This window comes from Amia ocellicauda, chromosome 8 (genome assembly GCF_036373705.1).
Source record: "Amia ocellicauda isolate fAmiCal2 chromosome 8, fAmiCal2.hap1, whole genome shotgun sequence".
Classification (NCBI taxonomy): domain Eukaryota; kingdom Metazoa; phylum Chordata; class Actinopteri; order Amiiformes; family Amiidae; genus Amia; species Amia ocellicauda.
Window position 1 is genome coordinate 16251837 of NC_089857.1, and position 20239 is coordinate 16272075.

A 20239-nucleotide genomic window follows, 5' to 3' on the forward strand; every position below is an offset into this window, starting at 1 on the left:
AGGGTGCTTGAAATTGTTCCGATCTCTAAGATGGGTGATACGGTTTGTTTGTGTAATGTGCACAAAAGTTTTGGGCAATTTCAAATTTATTTCTAATCTCTTTGCTGATATTTTGAGTGACTTACAATGTATTTTTTGTTTTTCTTTCTTTTTGAACTAAATAATTCCACATCACTTGTAAAGCATGTGCAACCTCTTCTTTGTGACTATGATTCATTAAGTGTGCACTAATGTTCTTTCACCTTCAAAAGCTGAACAAACATGCTGTATCTGATAGCAATTATCTACACAATAATGAACAGAGTGTTTATTGTAAAGATGAAGTAGAACCAAAATAAATGCACAGTATTTGGATTTACAAAGATTTAATCCACTTGTGGGGACTTTTGTGCCAGAAGGAACAGGAAAATTAGGGAAGGTGGTAGCAATTAAGTAGTGAACTGAGAAAATACCAGACTGAGAAAGTTTTAACTGACATTAAGTGAAGCACCAACATAAACAAGTGAGGTGACAAACAGACTAATGTTTTCTGTTAAAGTCAGCAACCACTGGTCCTATAGTGCTAAACCATTTTCAGAAGTCTAAGGGCTATTAATTACATTCCAGATATTAACATACGATCCTGAACATCCTGAGGACAAAAATAGTAGTGCTGTAGTTCCTTGTTTTTCCTTTTGCTTTTAGAGCGGCAAACATCTACACTTTTATTACATCAAATCCTTATGAAAGCCCAGAAAATTAGAATTATTTTTCACTCTCCCACAGACTACCCCAGGGAGAATTCACTTAAACCTCTTTCAATATCACTGGAAGTAGAAACCAAACCATGAAAAGCAAATGATTCTGTCGATCACACAACTCCTTCCTGACAGCCTGGCTAAATAACTCCAAAATACCACCTCCGATTCCTTTGTCATTGGAATTGGAAGTGTTTTATGGGCTAATGTGCACATTAACATCTTGTATAAGAATGTGGATAGTTGTGTATCGCTTCTAGTAAAAGCCACTTCCTGGTTCATGAGTTCCACTGGAGAAAGACGATTACATATCCAAGTGTCATTCACAGATCTCTGTGGATTCACTAGCTGAGGTTAGGCACAATCAGCAGGGGGATCTTTATCATGCTGTTAGACCCCCCCCCACACACACACACAACTGAGTTTCAGTGCTGGGCCTGCAGAGTGTTTGACAGCGCTATCATTTCCATGCTGGTTCTCAGCATGGGGGCAGCTGGTTTGAGTCTCAATGCATGTTCAGCCAGATGTCAGTTGTCCCTATCCTTGGTTTGTATGTTGGTTAAAGGGATAAGGTGAGTGAAACACAAGACTACCAACTACACCTAAGGTCTACACACACTTCTCAGACACAAATAACATGATGGTGTAGAAATAGATGCTAACCTGTCACCCAGAGAGGTACAATTCTCTCCTTACATGGGTGTTGGAAATGTACATGCTCTTTTCTCCTCTTCACACCAAGGTGGCTGCCAAATGACATTGGAAACTTACAAGATTGCATTTTTCAAATACAATCTGAAATCAAGATTATTGTAATAGCAACAACCTTCTTTTAGAGGTGTGTAACCCTGGACTCTGCATGTAGTGCAAAATGTACACGACGAAATGCACAAAACAGCTTGCCAATGAGTTTTTAACCTTTGATGAGCTAATCAAGAAAATAACTACAGCCAAGAGGAAATTCTTCCACGAGTCTGAGATAACTTAATCTTTGTCATTCAGTCAAAGAGCCAGCAGATGTCACTTAGCCATACAAATGTGCTATTTATGCAACCATTTTATACAATTTATACAAACAACCTCCTCTTTATTATGGAAATTTGCAGTTCAACATATGACACATTATAAATGCATAAACATTCAAAAGTGCTAATAGGGACTATAATAGGGACTAAGTTACAACACTTGTGCAGAATTATATTATGGGCTAGAGTCTCATCATGTATTTATCATTTAAAATAAAATACAGATTTTCAAACAAATTACATTAGATATTTTATTAGACAAAAAATGGTTAAATGAAGTGAGAGAATGAAGATTAATAAGAAATATCAAAATAGTTGTCATGTGGAAATATTTATTTTACTTTGTTCTTTCTTTGTTTGATTGTCTTTTTACATGGATATCTGGATATACTAAAGTATATAATCATAATAATAATGTTAGTAGTAGTAGTCTTTAGCTTTATTTTGGAAACATGCCACCAGTCTTCTGCAACATCGTTCACTACCCTGAGGAAGATGACTTGTTAGTTTGGTTTTATTTTTCAACATGATGTCACCTTGAAAACACAATCGGGTGAAACCTAAATTACTTGCATCTGGAAGATGAACAAAAAATGGAGGAACTGGCCTCCTTGTCACTGTGTCATAAGAATTACCTTAAAAGCAGATCAAGAGTTTGATGTCGAACCCACAGGTTCATTATTTATATACAGAAAGTATGATGTAATAAGTTAGCAAAAGGCAGATCTTACACTGCCAATTTTGGCCTCTGTACGAGGCTTTGGCACTGTTTAGTCTCAATAAGGTCCTAAGGACAAGCACTGGTGTTTAATGGTACAGACTTATAGTTCATGCCATCACAGTGGCAAAGTGCATTAGCCAAGTCACCACAGCTGCACAGCGACAGAATGTGTTCAGGAGCAGAGAAGTCTCAAACGGTGATGGCCACTGTTAGCCCACTTATTTATGGAAACATTTTTTAATTGATTTAGACTATTGTGTTGGGGGTAATAATACAGACAGAGCAATGTATTTTAATGTCAAGATGTCTCTGCTATATCTCACCATCACCTTTTAGCACAATTCCCATGCAGAAGAACTGATGTGTCAATGCAAACAAATCAACTGCCTCTCATTTTCAACATGAATAGATAAGGTGACTCACAATCCATGTTTTTCTAACCAACTGAATTATCTGCTTATTCTTTTAGCAACCTTCACATTACTCGCATGCCAGTTTAAAACCTCCCCATCCCTATCATGAAAGAAAAACATGATCCTTTTCCACTGCCTGAAAAATAAAAAGAAGGTTGTAAGCTGATATGTAATTGATGGTGATAAAATGTAACTGTTGGAGATGTCTTTCTTTCCGTAGGTACATCAACTTCATACAGATTGATTGGAGTAGGAGAGGAAATGCACAATGGTCATTAGACAGGAAAACAAATTATTGAGATTTAGAATAAAATAAAAATGCTCTGCGCAACCCATTAACCTTTCCAACATGAAAAAGTATTATTGCAATGTTGGCAATATAAACACCCACACTACCGCAGCACAGACAGTCACTGGAGAGCATGGACAGCCTACAACCTATGAATACATATTGCTCAGGACACTGATGGTTTTATAACACTGTTGTAAGTGTTAAGTATTAATATGCAGCACACACTGTTTGCATACCGGATACCTCTCTCTACCAAATTAGCAAAGGAGGTTTATTTTCTCATCATTCAAACCAGTACAGTTTTTTTTGGCTTGCATGCTTTGGTTTTGTACGTGCATTTAGGGAAACATACTCCGTGAAAAGACAGCCCTTACCTGGCCATTTGTTTGTAAGCCTCTTCTGCCACTGCAAAGATGTGTGGATCCATGTCCCCCATGTTCTGCCCACTGTAGGCATAGATCACATCTTCTCCATAGATAGGTACCTGCTGATAGGGGTTGATGGCAACCAGAACAATCCCTATGGAAATGACAGAAAGAGAGCCAAGCATAGTTTTCAAGTTCCAGTTCAAAACATTTTCATTGAACATGTGGTCTCTGTATTATGCAGGAGCACTGGTTTGGATTTTATTAATGGAGTGTTCCCTATGGGGAGAAGGGTTAATAGGGTTATTTTAATGCATTCACCAATTACACAGTACGCTACTTAAAGGATAGCCTATTCCTGGCTTTATTAGCTCGGACTTATGTTAGCCTCTGAGATCTAAAAGTATTTGCAACTAAAATAATATTGTGAAAGCCTAAATAAAGCTTCATGTAACAGAGCAAATAATATCAGGATGTTACAGAGTTGAACTCAGTAGCAGCATGAACTGTGTTACAGGTTAGCCGAGTTCGTTTCAGAAGCTCTCGATCTCATATACCCAGTCTCCTTCCCTTAGTATCTAACCTAACACACTTGAATCTGAGCCAGGACATGTAATGGCAGAATCACGGACTGTCCTTTAAGGTTAAATCCAGTCATGACATTTCATTCTAAATGCATTTTTTGCCACACAACAGACATCTTACTGCATATCCATGTTTAGCTTTTCTTAATGGCTTATTGAACACACATGGCATTCAAAGGACATGTTGTATTGTCTCACAGACAGGCAAAGGATTTATTTTAATCAGACGAGCTCCGTTTCATCTCAAAGTACACCCACTACATTAAAAGAAAAAGTGCAACTGACTAAAATTGAATGGAAATTGATTGACGTTAAACTGAAATGATGCATGAACTTTTTTTGAATATTCAAGAGAATACAAATCATTGCATCATTCTTCAGAACTGGTTCAGTTGGAGGCTAAAAGCTGGGTCAGTCAAATTGTATTTCTTAACAAGCAGTAAAAATAAAGATAGTCTCTGAGAAGAGCATTGACTATTGCAAAGGGCTCCATTTTCTTCTGAAATATTTATTGATTTGACCCATTGCTCCACAGCTGGAAAAGTATACAGACAACAGTCTAAGCCTACAGAATTATATTTCAGAGCATTGACAGAATGTAGGCAATGATAAACAGCAGTCAAAGCAAGATTAACCCAGTTCTGAAGAGCTTACCCTACTTCATACAGTAGACGGAAACATGCTTACGTTCTAATTTAATTTTAATCCCCTGCACTACACTTCAATTCATATTTGGTTGTGTTAATTAAAACTAAGCTTGGTCAAATTCTCAAGTCTTTAATCATTTTTTTTTTTCTCCAAACGTACCACTTACACACTGGTGGTGCTGAAACAGACAAGGCCACTGCATGGGCTAAAATAACAATTCTTAGCAAGATTCTTTATGTAGAGTTAGCTTTCCCTTAACTGGAAATGAAGGCCAAGATCAGTTTCACTGTTTTTATTCAGTGCCCCTATGGATTTCACCATAATGCATCCCAACAGTGCTAGACCAAGCTGTTACAAAGATATCAGGAATCGAGTCTGTGTACTAGTGCCGGGTGTCTGGATTCTCTGGAGCTAGACATGCCATGGAGGCTGCCTGTTGAGCACACCTGCTTTGCCAGAAACATCTTGCCTACTTAGGAATATCAGCTGTGTTGAACAGTAACAGCTTCCTGAATTAGTGTCAGTACAAACACTGCTCTTTTCTGCCACAGCTTCTGTCCTAGCCACTTAATGCCAAGGCGAACATCTGTGCAGTTCTTTAGCAAATGGAGTATATATTATTGTATGCTTTTCTGTGCAAGCAAACTTAAAAAGAATAAAATAAGCTACTTTATTTTCTTTCTTTATCTTTGCAAATGCATACATTTGACCCATTTCAGTCTTCCCAATGTACCAAAACTGCATCACCGTGTGTCAGTGTTAACATGCTTGAATTTCACCTAGAAGTTCAGGCTTTCTGACAATCCTACAAGACAAATGCTTCCTGACAGATTTTGCTCGTGTGAAACCACAGAAAGAAGTGGACACCAACACTTTTGTGAGCCAAAAAATCCCCTGAATTCACAGTGAGAAAAATCTATCTAAAACCATATCCATTCTGCATTGCTTAACATAGATTGTGTTATGAATCCCTTTTATTTTTTTCTTTCCTTGGTGGACCTTTTTTTCTCCTACTAATTCTCTAGAGCCAATTCTCTAGTGTACTTAGAAATCACTGCTAAATGTGTGACTTTCCTAACTCTTCCCATATGCATTGCAATAGTTACAAGTATTACTATGAAGAAGCACAGTCCTAAGTTGTGTAAACATTATGTATAAAGAAAAGAAATACAGAATTAGCATTTCACTGACATGGAAACTGAAGATAATATTATAAACACCCGACTAACCTAGGTAGAGTGAAATAGACTTCATACTGAAAAGAGACTAATAAATAAATTATGATGAAATATCTTGTTGGCGTCTCAAAGCATGTAAGCCTTGCAAAATGTTCAGTGAAATCTGAGATTAAGTTCTGATATGGAATAACACAGTATCACATTAAATTAACTGTAAATATGTATTGTCTGTAACTTTGTACAGGACACTTAATTGTGCAGCAGTGAGCATGTTAAAATACCCGTCAGGAAGCAAAGGAGTAGCCTAAACCCTCCGGTGGAAAAACTGGCAGCAAATGTCTTCCCTAGTTCCTGCAGCAGTTGAATAACAGTACAATAACTTATATTGCATTAGCTAATGAAAAACTTTCAATTTTGCTGTAATGGTTGTTTCTTCTTTTGTCTGTCAATTGTAATAATAGTGTTAATAAACTAAATCAATCCGACTTGTGATATCGATTTATTTTTTGTTTAATGTATAAATACTTTCACCACCTGCAAATGACTGTGTGCTAGCATTGCACATGTGACTTCCTTATAAGCACATTAGAGCTACGGCATAACACCTTCTCCAAAAGCTTTTCCTGTGAATTTGCTGCATGAAAATGCCAGTTTTGCTTCATTGCCTTATTAAAGATATTTATTTTGCCATTGAACCAGAGCATATTATGCAGTATTTAATCATAATCATAATAATGTGGGAAGGACATAGATTCTGCTGGCAGGCAAAGCATGGATGACCTCTGCTCAGAGTTATTCTAAATCACTCATCCCAATATACAAGTGGTATACTGAGTGAAGCTCAGATAAATTATAAGGTGCTAAATAGTAGGCTGCTGTTCATCATCTCTAGCTTCTGAGAGTCAGGAAGACATCTGTATTCCTCTAGTGGTTACGTTTCTACGGGGTACATTACCTGTAAATATATGAGTCCAAATGAAATCCTTGCTTGTCATTCAGTGGCCTCTCTCAAGGTCATAAATTACCAGTTTGTTCTATTGTGTCTAAGGTGTGAATCATTTGTTTCAACAATGGAGTAAAATCCAACAGAGGTTAACTGATGTCAGAACACAGCTAGCATATTGAAAATTCATATTAATAAATAAATGAATACAACTTTTAAATGTCAAAGGTTAGTTCCACTTTGATCTATGACACTTGATTTGCCAATTTTACTGTAAACATAACTCACCTGCTTTCTGTTAAAAGTACTACAATGCCTGTAATGTTTTAACTATCTTAAAATAAACAGTGTAGCTCAGGGTTAGTAAACTTTCAGAATATAGTAAATCAAAAACTGTCAACCACATCCCATGTGTTGCAAGGCAAAGGGAGAGCCAGTGTGGAATATCAGATTATGGAAAGCATATTTCTGTCAAATAAAATGTTTAAATACAAATTCACATACCTAAATAAGTAAGGGACATCTAGTCAGATAGTATAATTTCTGCTCAAGGCTTTAATATTATAAATCTCCTTGCACATGTCTCAAACTTGACTGCAATCACAAGTTTCAATGTTCACTTCATAGCACAGAAACTGGTAGATGGTGGGGAGGTGGGGGAGTCATTGCTTATACAGTTTTGTGCTTCAATGTCATCTTCATTTTGACTGTATTCAATCTCTTCCTTTTATAGAAACATAATGTTTTGCAATACTCCTTGTTTTCATTTGCACTTGTATGATTATTTGCTGAGGCAGCAGCACACACTGAATATGGTTTCACAGGAAGACATGTCATAACCTGATTGTGAGGAAGAGGTCAAGGTATAAAAAACAGCAAAAGCATATCAAATGAGCCACAATTTAAACTCAAGTCACAACTGAAACCAGTGGAGAATGGTCAATCTAGCATTATAGCACTTTTAAAGTGAAAAACCAGTACAGTATGAAAACTTATAACAGACTATAATGTACAGCAATCACAGCTTTCCAGCAGCCTGGGTCATTGCCATTATCATTATGCCTTCAGAACCACACACAGCTTTGCTAACTAAGGTTTACTAATTAACTAGTTTCTGCAAGAGCCGTGTCTTTTATTGTCGGGTTAGTGAAGCAATGAAATGCAATCTGTATAATCATCTGTACCCTTTGACCAATGTTAGCACACAGAATATAAGTGAATCTCAGCAAAGTCTCTGTCTGATTATGGAAAATATGGATTAATCTTTGGGCCCTAATCTGAGAAATTACACTTCAGTAAAATGGAAAGTGGCTTGAAAGCTACTCCTTTATGTTTAAGGGGCTTTAATATATGAGCTCTCTGTTGGGACTGTACATTTAAGATTTGTTAAAAGCAATCAACTGAACCACAATATTACACTGTATACTCTGCGAATTCTGCAAAATTGTAGGTTTCAATGCCTGCTGCATTTGCAACAATAAATGTTAATGAAAGCCTGTAAGAGTGTCTACCCTGCATTGTCTGTCTTTGCATAATCATTTGAAATGATATCACATTAATTTTTTTTTTTTTTTTCCCCCCAGAGAGAACATGTGTGCATGCAGATCCCCTGCAGTTCTGCGTTCTCTCTTTACTATGAGTTTAAGGTTTCGAGCCATGAGGAAGAATATACACACTTTTTACCTTGATACTTTAGCTGACTTTTTGAAACCATGACTTTTCTTTCAGGCATGCAAGGTACAATCAGTCAATTTCCAGACACACACACACCATGACGGGATGGAAAAGTGTGTTTTTCAACTATGCAACCAGCTTGTGTCCTCATACTTGAAAATGTATTTGCATTATGCCACATAGGACATGAAGCAAGGTAGGAAATTAAAAGTCTGGGGAAAAAAAACACACGGTGTGCACTACTTTTTTTTTTAAAGTTAATTCCTTGCAGCTTAAATGCTTATAAAATGTAAGCAATTATAAGTGTCATGATTTGCTGTCAGCATTACTACATCTCAGTGTAACATTCTCATCTCAAATTTTGCTCATTTATAAAGCGGAGCCCATAATTACACATTCATCTTAGGATTTTTTGCTAGTTTTATAACTATTGCAACACTTTAGTACATCTGGGCAGATGTCTGCAGATAGGAAACTGCAATTCCAATGGTGTGGGTGTGTGGCGAGGAGACAGAGTGGCACTTACCACAGTAGGTGTATATGTGGTTGGACTCCAGGAAGCGCACCTTCAGGTTGTGCAGGACCGCAGGTTCATGAAGGTAGCTGAGGGCGGTCAGGTCATTCTCCCCCACCAAGATGTCCGGGTTTCGTAGGAAAGGCAGCTGGTTGTGCTTGGGGTTGATGGGATAATCCAATGTCTGGGTCGGAGAGAGAACACAAGAGTGAAACACAGCGGTCAGGAGAGGTCTTGTTCTCAGCCAGAATATAGCTTTACTGCGCATGTTGTAATGGAGTAAAATCCAGGTGGGGCAGGCTGTACTAAGGCTGTGGTATAGTCAAGAGCACCTGAGCACATCTTGTGTCCATGTTTGTGAGGGAGATGTCACCCAAGCCGTACCTTTTCCTACTACTTAACCATCTAGGCTTTACATTGTTAGCTTTCAAATTTAAGTTCACATGACACGCTTCTTGGAGCATTACCAGAAAGCTGTACCGACATAGACCATACAAGAATACAAGAGTGGTCTGTGATCTCAGAGATCCTAACTGATGGGTGGGGTGGGGAGGTGGATGAACAGGACAGAGTTGCTTTAGGCACCTGAACTCTTCAATTCATATTGGCTTATAATGGTTTGTAGATAGAAAATGCATGTGGACCCTCTTCACCTTGCAGTTATAATGAATATCAGAATGAGCATATAAAACGGGGAATTCACCTGTTTACTGCATATTAAGAACATAAGAAAGTTTACAAATGACAGGAGGCCATTCGACCCATCGTGCTCGTTTGGTGTCCATTAATAACTAAGTGACCCAAGGATCCTATCCAGTATATTTTTAAAAGTTTCCAAATTTTCAGTTTCAATCACATCGCTGGGGAGTTTGTTCCAGATTGTGACAACTCTCTATATTGGGGCAGGGGGGGGGTTAAACGTTTTGGGAAATTACATTAAACTTTAATTTAATCAATTTTAAAAAAGGGGTATGCCATGAGCTGAAGCCTCAGGGTTGTTCTTGCTCCTCCAAAACACTGTTCATGATTTATGATATGCCTCAACATCATGGGGTTGACAGTTCTGTTGTCTAAAGGAGAAGCACGAGGTCTGTGTAAGCACAAACATCTGCTTGTGGAAACGTTCACAACAACATTACTGTCAACATCACTTTCTTAAAATGAGGCAACGCAGAGTAAATATTGTAATTTATTTTTTCTCAGCATATGTTTGTGAGAAATACAAGTTGTTGATTTCTCATTTCACACCATCAAGTCGAGCTATCATTTCAAGAAAGTGAGCAGTGTCTTTTATTAACTGAGGAAAGTATTATATTTACTAGAACTGATGAGAAGAAATGGCCGGGGGAAACCTGGTAACGTATGCATTTGGGAACATTAAGATAAAGTGCAAGCTGAATTAAATATAAAAATATCTGCAGATGGCTACACTTGAGGAAATGAGGAGGCCTAAGCTGACATGTATATATTACAGGCTTATGCTGGAAGAAAAAAAAGTGTGGTATTGCATTAACTGGGGTTTATAAAAGGGACAAATACTTGCAGATATAATTAGAACTCCAATACGTAAACAAATAAAAGATGTAGCTTAATAGTTTTATTATCCACATTACATGATTTCCTACTGTATTTTAATTTTTGTCCATGAAGGTATAATTACCATTAATGAGATCAGTTGCAGTATATCACATGCCTATAGGGCCAGAACTCATTTCCTAAGCATTAAGTGAACTGAGCCCTTGCAAACTTGTACTCTCATTCCCACAGCAAAACAATAACCTATTGGGGTTTTGATGCTTAAAATGTAGCAAGTTACTTCCAGCACAGAACAACACTGACATCCAGCAAGGTGAGCTAATTGTTCAGAAAGGTTTAAAACTAAATGGGATATTTTTTCCTGTTTTCCTAATGTTTTTGAAAGAAAATAATACAGTTGAAAGCTTTTAAGAAGACTAAGCAGAAGAATATTACTGCTATACCGTCTCATCTTCCAACTTGAGATACATGACAGGATCTCCCTCCTTGTAGTCTTTGACGATTTCGGCAGCTTTCCAGACATCGTCGGGGTCTGGAATCCACACTCTGGTGTACTGAAAAACAAAGCATCAAAATACGGAGTTAGAGCTCTGACAGAACTGTGCTTGCAGAACGACTTGTAAAGCCCTACTCCCTATTGCTCCAAACTTTTAGATTGTCACTGAAAGCTCTCATAATATAGTCATCAGAACAGTCAGAATTCTCAGAACTACAGCATACATTACATTCATTACCAAACAGAGCAAAGTGATATACTTACCATCATACCACAAACTTACCAGTTTCTAAACTGAAGCTCAACCCAAACCCTGTTGTTAAGGGCATGAAGAATTCTGTTGAGAGTGTGTGTTTGATTGTGTGCATTTTTATGCATATGTACTTTCACTGATTTGTGAGTGGGTGCATGTGACTGTTTCACAAGCCACTGATCACCAGCAGATGCTTTTATTTCTGTCTGACATGCAACATCAGGATATACAATAATATGTTCAACATTTGCTGGATTCTCTTATGAAGTGTTAAAGGCTTGACAACGTCTTGGAGAGACATTTCCTTCAGCAGTGGATTGACAGAGGTTTGAGAGGTGATAGATGTGGCTCATACAGTAAGAAAATAAAAACAGTGAATATTTATCTTTAGGGCTAGAACAGAAGAGTTTTTTGAATGTATGTAAATATCTATGCCACAAATAAAAACACACAAAACACCTGTAGACAGCTCCAACACTGGTACATTTCTCTTAGTACAGTAGAAGCCCCACCTCCGGAATGAGAGAATCAAGATTAAATGGTGCAACTGAAAGTTATCCGAGCCATGACAAAACAATGCACACTGCTTTCCAGGAGGCAGCCGAGGGGCCTGTGGCAATATTTGCATTGCAGGGCATTAATAAGTCACCTCGGTGGTGTAAGCTTGGAAGCCCTCCGATAACACAGAATAGCGCGCACAGGTTTTCAGACACCTTTGTTTATTTTTCCAATTTGCCTTGCTGGTAAAGGCTGAACATTTCCATTTATAGAGGGAGAGTAGTTAGCATACGATTTAGGCAGGTTGGAATTTCCATCTGTTCCTAATTTGACAAATGATGATGCTCAGCAATAATAATAAAATAACAACAATCACTCTGGTTAGGGCTCAACCTGTGCTTCAAGCAGTCTGTATTACCAACTGAACCTTTCAGGAGTTTTCTTCATCTAATTTAAACCTAAATCATCACAGCCATCTGACAAATCAGTGCTGGCTACGAATCCCAAGAAAATACTTGTTTTTCCTTGTACAGTGAGGGAAAAAAGTATTTGATCCCCTGCTGATTTTGTATGTTTGCCCACTGACAAAGAAATGATCAGTCTATAATTTTAATGGTAGGTGTATTTTAACAGTGAGCGACAGAATAACAACAAAAAAATCCAGAAAAACGCATTTCAAAAAAGTTATACATTGATTTGCATTTTAATGAGGGGAATAAGTATTTGATCCCCTATCAATCAGCAAGATTTCTGGCTCCCAGGTGTCTTTTATACAGGTAACGAGCTGAGATTAGGAGCACTCTCTTAAAGGGAGTGCTCCTAATCTCAGCTCGTTACCTGTATAAAAGACACCTGTCCACAGAAGCAATCAATCAATCAGATTACAAACTCTCCACCATGGCCAAGACCAAAGGATCCAAGGATGTCAGGGACAAGACTGTAGACCTACACAAGGCTGGAATGGACTACAAGACCATCGCCAAGCAGCTGGGTGAGAAGGTGACAACAGTTGGTGCGATTATTCACAAATGGAAGAAACACAAAATAACTGTCAGTCTCCCTCGGTCTGGGGCTCCATGCAAGATCTCACCTCGTGGAGTTTCAATGATCATGAGAACGGTGAGGAATCAGCCCAGAACTACACGGGAGGATCTTGTTAATGATCTCAAGGCAGCTGGGACCATAGTCACCAAGAAAACAATTGGTAACACACTACGCCGTGAAGGACTGAAATCCTGCAGTGCCCGCAAGGTTCCCCTGCTCAAGAAAGCACATGTACAGGCCATCTGAAGTTTGCCAATGAACATCTGAATGATTCAGAGGAGAACTGGGAGAAAGTGTTGTGGTCAGATGAGACCAAAATCGAGCTCTTTGGCATCAACTCAACTCGCCATGTTTGGAGGAGGAGTAATGCTGCCTATGACCCCAAGACCACCATCCCCACCGTCAAACATGGAGGTGGAAACATTATGCTTTGGGGGTGTTTTTCTGCTAAGGGGACAGGACAACTGCACCGCATCAAAGGGACGATGGACAGGGCCATGTACCGTCAAATCTTGGGTGAGAACCTCCTTCCCTCAGCCAGGGCATTGAAAATGGGTCGTGGATGGGTATTCCAGCATGACAATGACCCAAAACACACAGCCAAGGCAACAAAGGAGTGGCTCAAGAAGAAGCACATTAAGGTCCTGGAGTGGCCTAGTCAGTCTCCAGACCTTAATCCCATAGAAAATCTGTGGAGGGAGCTGAAGGTTCGAGTTGCCAAACGTCAGCCTCGAAACCTTAATGACTTGGAGAGGATCTGCAAAGAGGAGTGGGACAAAATCCCTCCTGAGATGTGTGCAAACCTGGTGGCCAACTACAAGAATCGTCTGACCTCTGTGATTGCCAACAAGGGATTTGCCACCAAGTACTAAGTCGAAGGGGTCAAATACTTATTTCACTCACTGTATATTGTATGTGGTCTGTTTCAGCAGTCAGAAACCACAAACTGTGAAGAGCTCAGGGACTTTTTCGATTACATTACCTTTTTTGTTAATTAAAACAGTGGTACAGAGATGTACATGCTTTTAAAATTCAATCTTAGCTACCAGTACTAATACGAAATTAAGATTTTTTTTTTTTTTTTTTTAACCTTTCCCTCGGTGATGCCAACTCAATACCCCCCAACACCAACACCAAAAAAATAATACAAACATTACTTTGGATCTCAGGTAGTGAATCTGAGGACACACAGTTAATAATGCCACAGAACGTTACTATACTATTTATGCAAGCAGACTGCACAAGCCTCTGTATAGCCTTAAGATTTGACACAATCTAGAGTTGTGAAAAGTAGGCCAAATTATCCACACAATATGAACATAAGATCAGTTTAATAACTCACATTATCTGAATAGCAAACAGGAACCTTGTTCACCTTGAATTAACTTTCCGAGTCAGTAAAGATTTCTATTTGTGCAATTAAATGTGTTCTAGATGTGACTGGCTTCCAGCATTCATACCTTGCCACGCCAAGCTCCGCATATACTTAAAACTATTTTAACAAATTAATTTAAGCTTCATGGATTTTATTTTGATGTGGTGATTGCACATTGTTTGCTGGGATACATTCAATGATTGAGACCAAAGAAAGAACTCAGAAATCTGTGCTACACAAAGGAGTTGTGCAAAATTGATTTCCAACATCTAAGTGAGAAACCGATGCACAAATCTCATCTGTCAAGGTTGCCAATTGTTATTTGATAGAAATGAAAGGTAACCTGCGAATACCAGCATATATGAAACACAGCGGCTGTCAAAACAATGGGCTCACTTGGAAAACAAACTGAAATACAAAGTAAGCAAGGAAGAATCAAAGTATTGATATTTTATGAAAATCTATTCACTTTCCCCAAAGAGAATGTAATTGCCATTTTACTGCACACTTTTCACATCACAACAGCACAGCATATCATCTCAATGGGATTAGGGTCAGGTGATTCTGGAGACCAGCTCATCGATTTCAACTCCTGCCATTCTTTCAGTTTTCTTTTCAAATGGATAGTAGCCCCTTCTAGGTAGGATTTCAGTAGGTTTCCCTATACTTTTGACAGCAAGTATATAATTTGTTTTCCTTGTTCATAACCTCTCCCTCTATCCGTCTCTCTCTGCATCTTCACTCCTTCACTCTTGACAGCTGTCGCGCATGCTCTGATCAAGCTGCCAATTCTTTGGTGGCATTGTTTCAATTCTAGTTAATAAGGCAGGGGCTTCAACTGACAGCATGTGTGTCCACTAAGAAATGACCCTGGACACATCCGGCCAGCGATACTCCACCGCCTCGCCCACGCACACATGTTCACTGACACGTGAAAGGGTAGTCAATTATAATATAAATATCTAATATATGTATAATCCATATTTTTTGTTATTATTAGGCTATAATTACTTGATTATTATGATATACAAATAAACGTATCAATCCAATTGTAAATGGGCCTCTACTAGTAGAAATTTAATTGATGAGGAGTCTACCAGTTCTGAAGTGTCCCACACCGGTGGTTTATTTAATTCCGTCAATTTACAACTCTTATTTTCATGTGGTGAAGCAAGTAGTCACATGACTTTTCTCACAATTTTAATTGGTTAAATAATTCCATTATGTAATTTTGCATATAAAAAAAAAATCAAAACACCATTGATACTGTGTAAAAAGGCTTAATTGGACCATCGTTGGACCATCGCATTGAGCCAGACCTGTGGAACTGCCTGGGTGTGGAGATTATATAAATATCTGTTTTTTTTAATTGGGCCCACTGGGAACTCCAGATGGCCAATCTCTAATGACATTTCTAAATGTAGTGAAATTTACCCTGGGGATTTTGGGAATCCATCAGGAAGTTAAAGACAATATCCAAAACAAGTATACATAGTCTGAAGATGAAAATGACCACTGCTCTTAAATTTCATACGAAAGGGATACACAAAGCAACAACAAAAACAACAAAGTCAAGGACTGTTATACTCACTGTACATTTCAAAATTAATTTCAAAATCAACAGAACTCTATGTAGATATAAATAATTAAAACAAAAATAAAAATACAAACAGGCATAGGGAAAAAAAGTGACAGATTAAAAGCAATTTGAGATTAGTATTAGTATTAGTAATATATGCAGAGAAATTAACAGGTTAAAATTATTTAATCTCCTTTGGTTGGGGAGACAGTGGGAATTTGATTGAGATTTAAACCTATTCCTTATAGCGCCACAGGACAGGCACTAATACCAGGGGGTAAGAAATGGAATTGGATTCACACTGAATGATGGGAGGTACTGGATGATGGATTGCACAGAACAATTTTCAAGCCCCAATGTGGATTCTGATTTGCAGAGACCTCTGAAGGAATGGGCTGATGGGGTCCTTATCAATAAGTTACAAACCACAAGAGAGGCATGATTGTAACCTTTTCTTCACCTTGTGTCTGTGCTTACCAACAAACACACCATTCGCTGTATTCGTGCATGCACTGCTCATAACCCCAATAATATCTTTCTCAACAGAATCGTAATTGAACCGATGTGTCTTTACGTGAAAAGCAATTTCAAAGTGCTCTTCTGTCAAACAAAAGGACAACTGCTAAAACAGTGCAATAGCAACAGCCAATGGCAATTTCAATACAAATGGAAGGCAACAATCAAAACAGGTCCACTGTGCACAAATAAAATAGCACCGTGACAAAGAGAGGAGAGCCCAACATGAAACTTTTTCTCACTCTGGAAATTAAATTATTTAATGCATCACTGCCAACAACCTGGGTGGAGTAAGACTGAGCTATGGCTTATCACTGTAGCGGCATTAAAATTTGAATAAACCATATATGTAAAACAGAATTTTGTAATACCCTTCTCCCAGAGCATTCCCCTGATGAACTCAACAGAAAAAAAACAGTGTTGTAGTGCTTTCTGATTACTGTCACACACAAACACACAGTTGCGCAGTAGGGGATTGTAAATGTTTCCAAAAACAGTGTCTGAGTGTTTGTGTTTAAATTAACAAAGTGCAATGTTTTAGAAAAGACAAATCTTTAAATACATCTTTTTTTCCATCTTAGGAAGGATCCTTTGTTGAAAGTAAGTGCAGTTTGATTTCCTTTACCTTTGATCCTTCCCTTTCACCACATAATCAATGAGTAGGTAAATTGTGGGAGGCCTGCATATCATGGAGGGCCCCAGTGACAAACAGCCAATCGATTTAACCGCAGTTTGGGCAGCAGTTCCCTGAGAGGTCGGATGTACAAGTCTGCCTCTTCTCATAATCGAAAGTCCAATGCATTGCAGATTAATCAACTCTGGCAACTGGTTCAAAGCAGCAGCGCATTAGCACGGCTCTAACTATGCATCACACTGCCCTGAAATATAAACATGTCAGGATTCATACAGACCACTGCCACAAACAGAGAAATTATTTGCAACTCAGCAACTTCTGCATGTGTCTGCGTTATTAACAAGGTCAACGAATCGGATGAGATAAAGTTTTTTCCAGTACAACTGTAGACAAATAAGATTGCACTCTCAGGTAATCCCAAACTAAATATCAAATTAAGTATTGTATATTATTAGCCTTCCAAATTCTCCCCGTGTTTTCTTAATTGATATTATACATTGCTGGACATTGGTATCAGCTGTGACTGGACACAGAAACAATATTTAGGCTAAACACGGGTACTTGGTATTTGGATTTTAAAACAAATAAATACAGGCATTTGTATTGATTTTTCTTCCTTTTAATCTTCGCATTTCAGACAAACATTTTCTGCTTTGGCAATCAAGCCGCCTGGAAGCAAAGAAAAAGAAAGTGCTGAGAGATCACTTCAAGTCAATTTATTTATTGTTTGATTGTTTAAATAAATATGCTTAAGCCTTGAATGAAACTCTGCATGCATACCTATCTGGTGTATATGCTGGAAAAGCACAAATCAACAAGCAGTATTCTTTGGATCCTTACCTCTACATGCTATACAAAAGATACAGATGCGAGAATGGGGGGAACAGACAGGAAACTGTAGATCAAGCAATAGTTTGAATAATTAGCACGGTCAATATATTTGAATGAAACAAACACAAACATGCCAACACTGCAACATGAACTAAAACAATATCGACTCATAGCAGACTTGGAGAGACATAAGATTATTAAATGTTATTAAATGTTACTGCTATTAATGTTTTATATCGAAACCACCCACTGGAATCAACTACAACACAACCTGAAAACATTTATGAAGTTACTTACTCAGGTTAGTATCACTTATCTTTTTCAGATTACTATCATTAATTGTGTAAGAGAAAAATATATCATGATTATCATCATATGCTCTTGTAAATTGCATTATGAAGCTGAGGAATGAATTCAGAACTCAGATTTGTTTGTAAAAACACAACTCTAACAGAGTGACTGGAATTGTAGTGGCACAAGGGGCAGGTCTCCATCAGAGCACAGCTTTCCAAGACTGTAATTTCCTGACTTACAAAGCGTGCCAAACCGAAACACTTGAAGTGTCACCCATATCATTCAGGTTAGTTATAATTGAAATCAGAAGGTACAGTAAGTACCCAACCAGTGCTACAGCCACAGTTAACAGGGTAATCAATGCAAGTTTGATAAGAGAAAAGTATTTGGGCAAGTCTTCTAACAAAGTATCTGAGATAGGATTTAAAACTTAATCTTCTTATTTTCTATCATCCTGTGTCTTCGTGTGATAACTAAACAAAAGCCAAATGTACACTTTGATCACTGTGAAGGGTTTGAAGCAGATCTGGATGTCAGTTTTGTGGTATTTCTATCTCTCTCTCTCTCATCTGTCATCCTGGCAAGGGGGTGATTAAGTAGCATTACACTTAAAATCTGAATCAGATTTAATTAACATTCTGCTGATATTTTAACAGCACAGGCCTATCTTACTCCTTCAGAGTTTATGGCAATTATTTAAACATCTTACATCTTAAATCTTAAGTTAAGGATAAGGACTTTGTACCATGAGGTTACCATTCTCAGCTGCCACTGTGCACTCAATTATCGGAGTATATTTAGCCTACTGATTTTCTGAGCTCCGGATAAGACATATACCTAAGCTCCTGTTGTAAGTGACTCCGTAGCAGCAGCTGTTATTTTAGATCCTAGTTTCTCTCAGTTGCTTCAGGTAATTCAAGGGCACAGAAAACACAGTTGTGTGCTAGGCCTCAGGCCCAGCTAGGATCCAGATAAGCTGTGTTATCAATTGCAGTCAGTAAGTATTAACAAGAACATAAAGGAGTGTACAACAAGTACAAGCACAGCATGGCACAAGGTACAGGACAAAGACAGAAGGTTAAAGCAGTTTCCGTTTTTTTTCTTTTTGCACTGGCCTCTCGAAGCTTTGGAACAATGATTAAGAAGCTGTCTTTAGCATGTATGGATTAATTCATTTTCCAGTGGAGGACACAGTTTTGTCAAAATATCAGTTGCCATGCACTCTCTCTGCCTTGCTGTGTTAAAAAGTGGCAAATACATTTCAAATGCAAGTTTGTTTGTTTTTTCTGTGCAGATTGCTTCGAGAAGTACAGAGCCTTTTACTGTCAGCACAAGTGGCTATGCACTGAAAGGGATATAGAATATGTCAGGTTATTAAATGGTCAGAGCTTTCCTTAATATCTTCAATGATTGCCTTCTTCCCTCCAACTCTTGCAGAACATTATTTAACTCATTTTCTATAATGGTGTGCTGAAATTGTATTAAGCAAGACTCTACCCCCTATGTAACATTATTTCCAACAGTTGATATTGAGATTAGTTCATACTTAGCAGTCAAGTAGAGATTTTAAAAATGCAAGGAGTTCCTACTCAAAATAGAGTCTCATCAACATGCAATCATCAATACGTGACATAAAACATCGTGTCCTCCAGATTGAAGCAAAATCATGTCAGAACAGGGTCACGTCTTCTCATCAAACTCTGGCAATGTGACCAAGTTGGCCGCATGTAAGAATGTATAATAGATAAGACACCTCCTGATCCAAAGTCCTTTTATCAATGCGCTATGCGGTTGAACTTTGAATGTAAGCTTGCCTTGAGCAAAAGGAGCCACTTCCAATCTCACTCAACCAGCCTGATAGAACTGTTTTTCCACTTCTTCAACCACGTGCCGATTTCATGGATAGAGAGGATGGCACGCACTAGCCTCTTTTCCCTGAGCACAGTCTCTGCATCTTTATGAGTTTTGATCTCACTTTTTATTTTTTTTATTTTTGAACCCGGTGTTCTACATATCGTACAGGTCTGGCTTTCCCTCAGTTATCTGCCCTTGTACATCCTCTTTGTGGGCTCTTGTTTTAAGGCTCAAT

The 20239-nt window shown here is 38.2% G+C and overlaps 1 protein-coding gene across 3 annotated transcripts in view; it reads right to left on the minus strand.

Annotated features, from left to right (window-relative positions):
* Positions 1 to 20239, minus strand: part of myo5b (myosin VB) — a 120798-nt gene that overhangs the window by 60990 nt on the left and 39569 nt on the right. For all 3 annotated transcript variants that reach the window (XM_066712202.1, XM_066712200.1, XM_066712201.1), the window contains exons 2-4: positions 11074 to 11184; positions 9107 to 9278; positions 3563 to 3707 (exon numbers count right to left, since the gene is read on the minus strand). In XM_066712202.1, coding sequence (XP_066568299.1) covers positions 3563 to 3707; positions 9107 to 9278; positions 11074 to 11184 — 428 coding nt within the window. The remainder of the gene's footprint in view (positions 1 to 3562; positions 3708 to 9106; positions 9279 to 11073; positions 11185 to 20239) is intronic.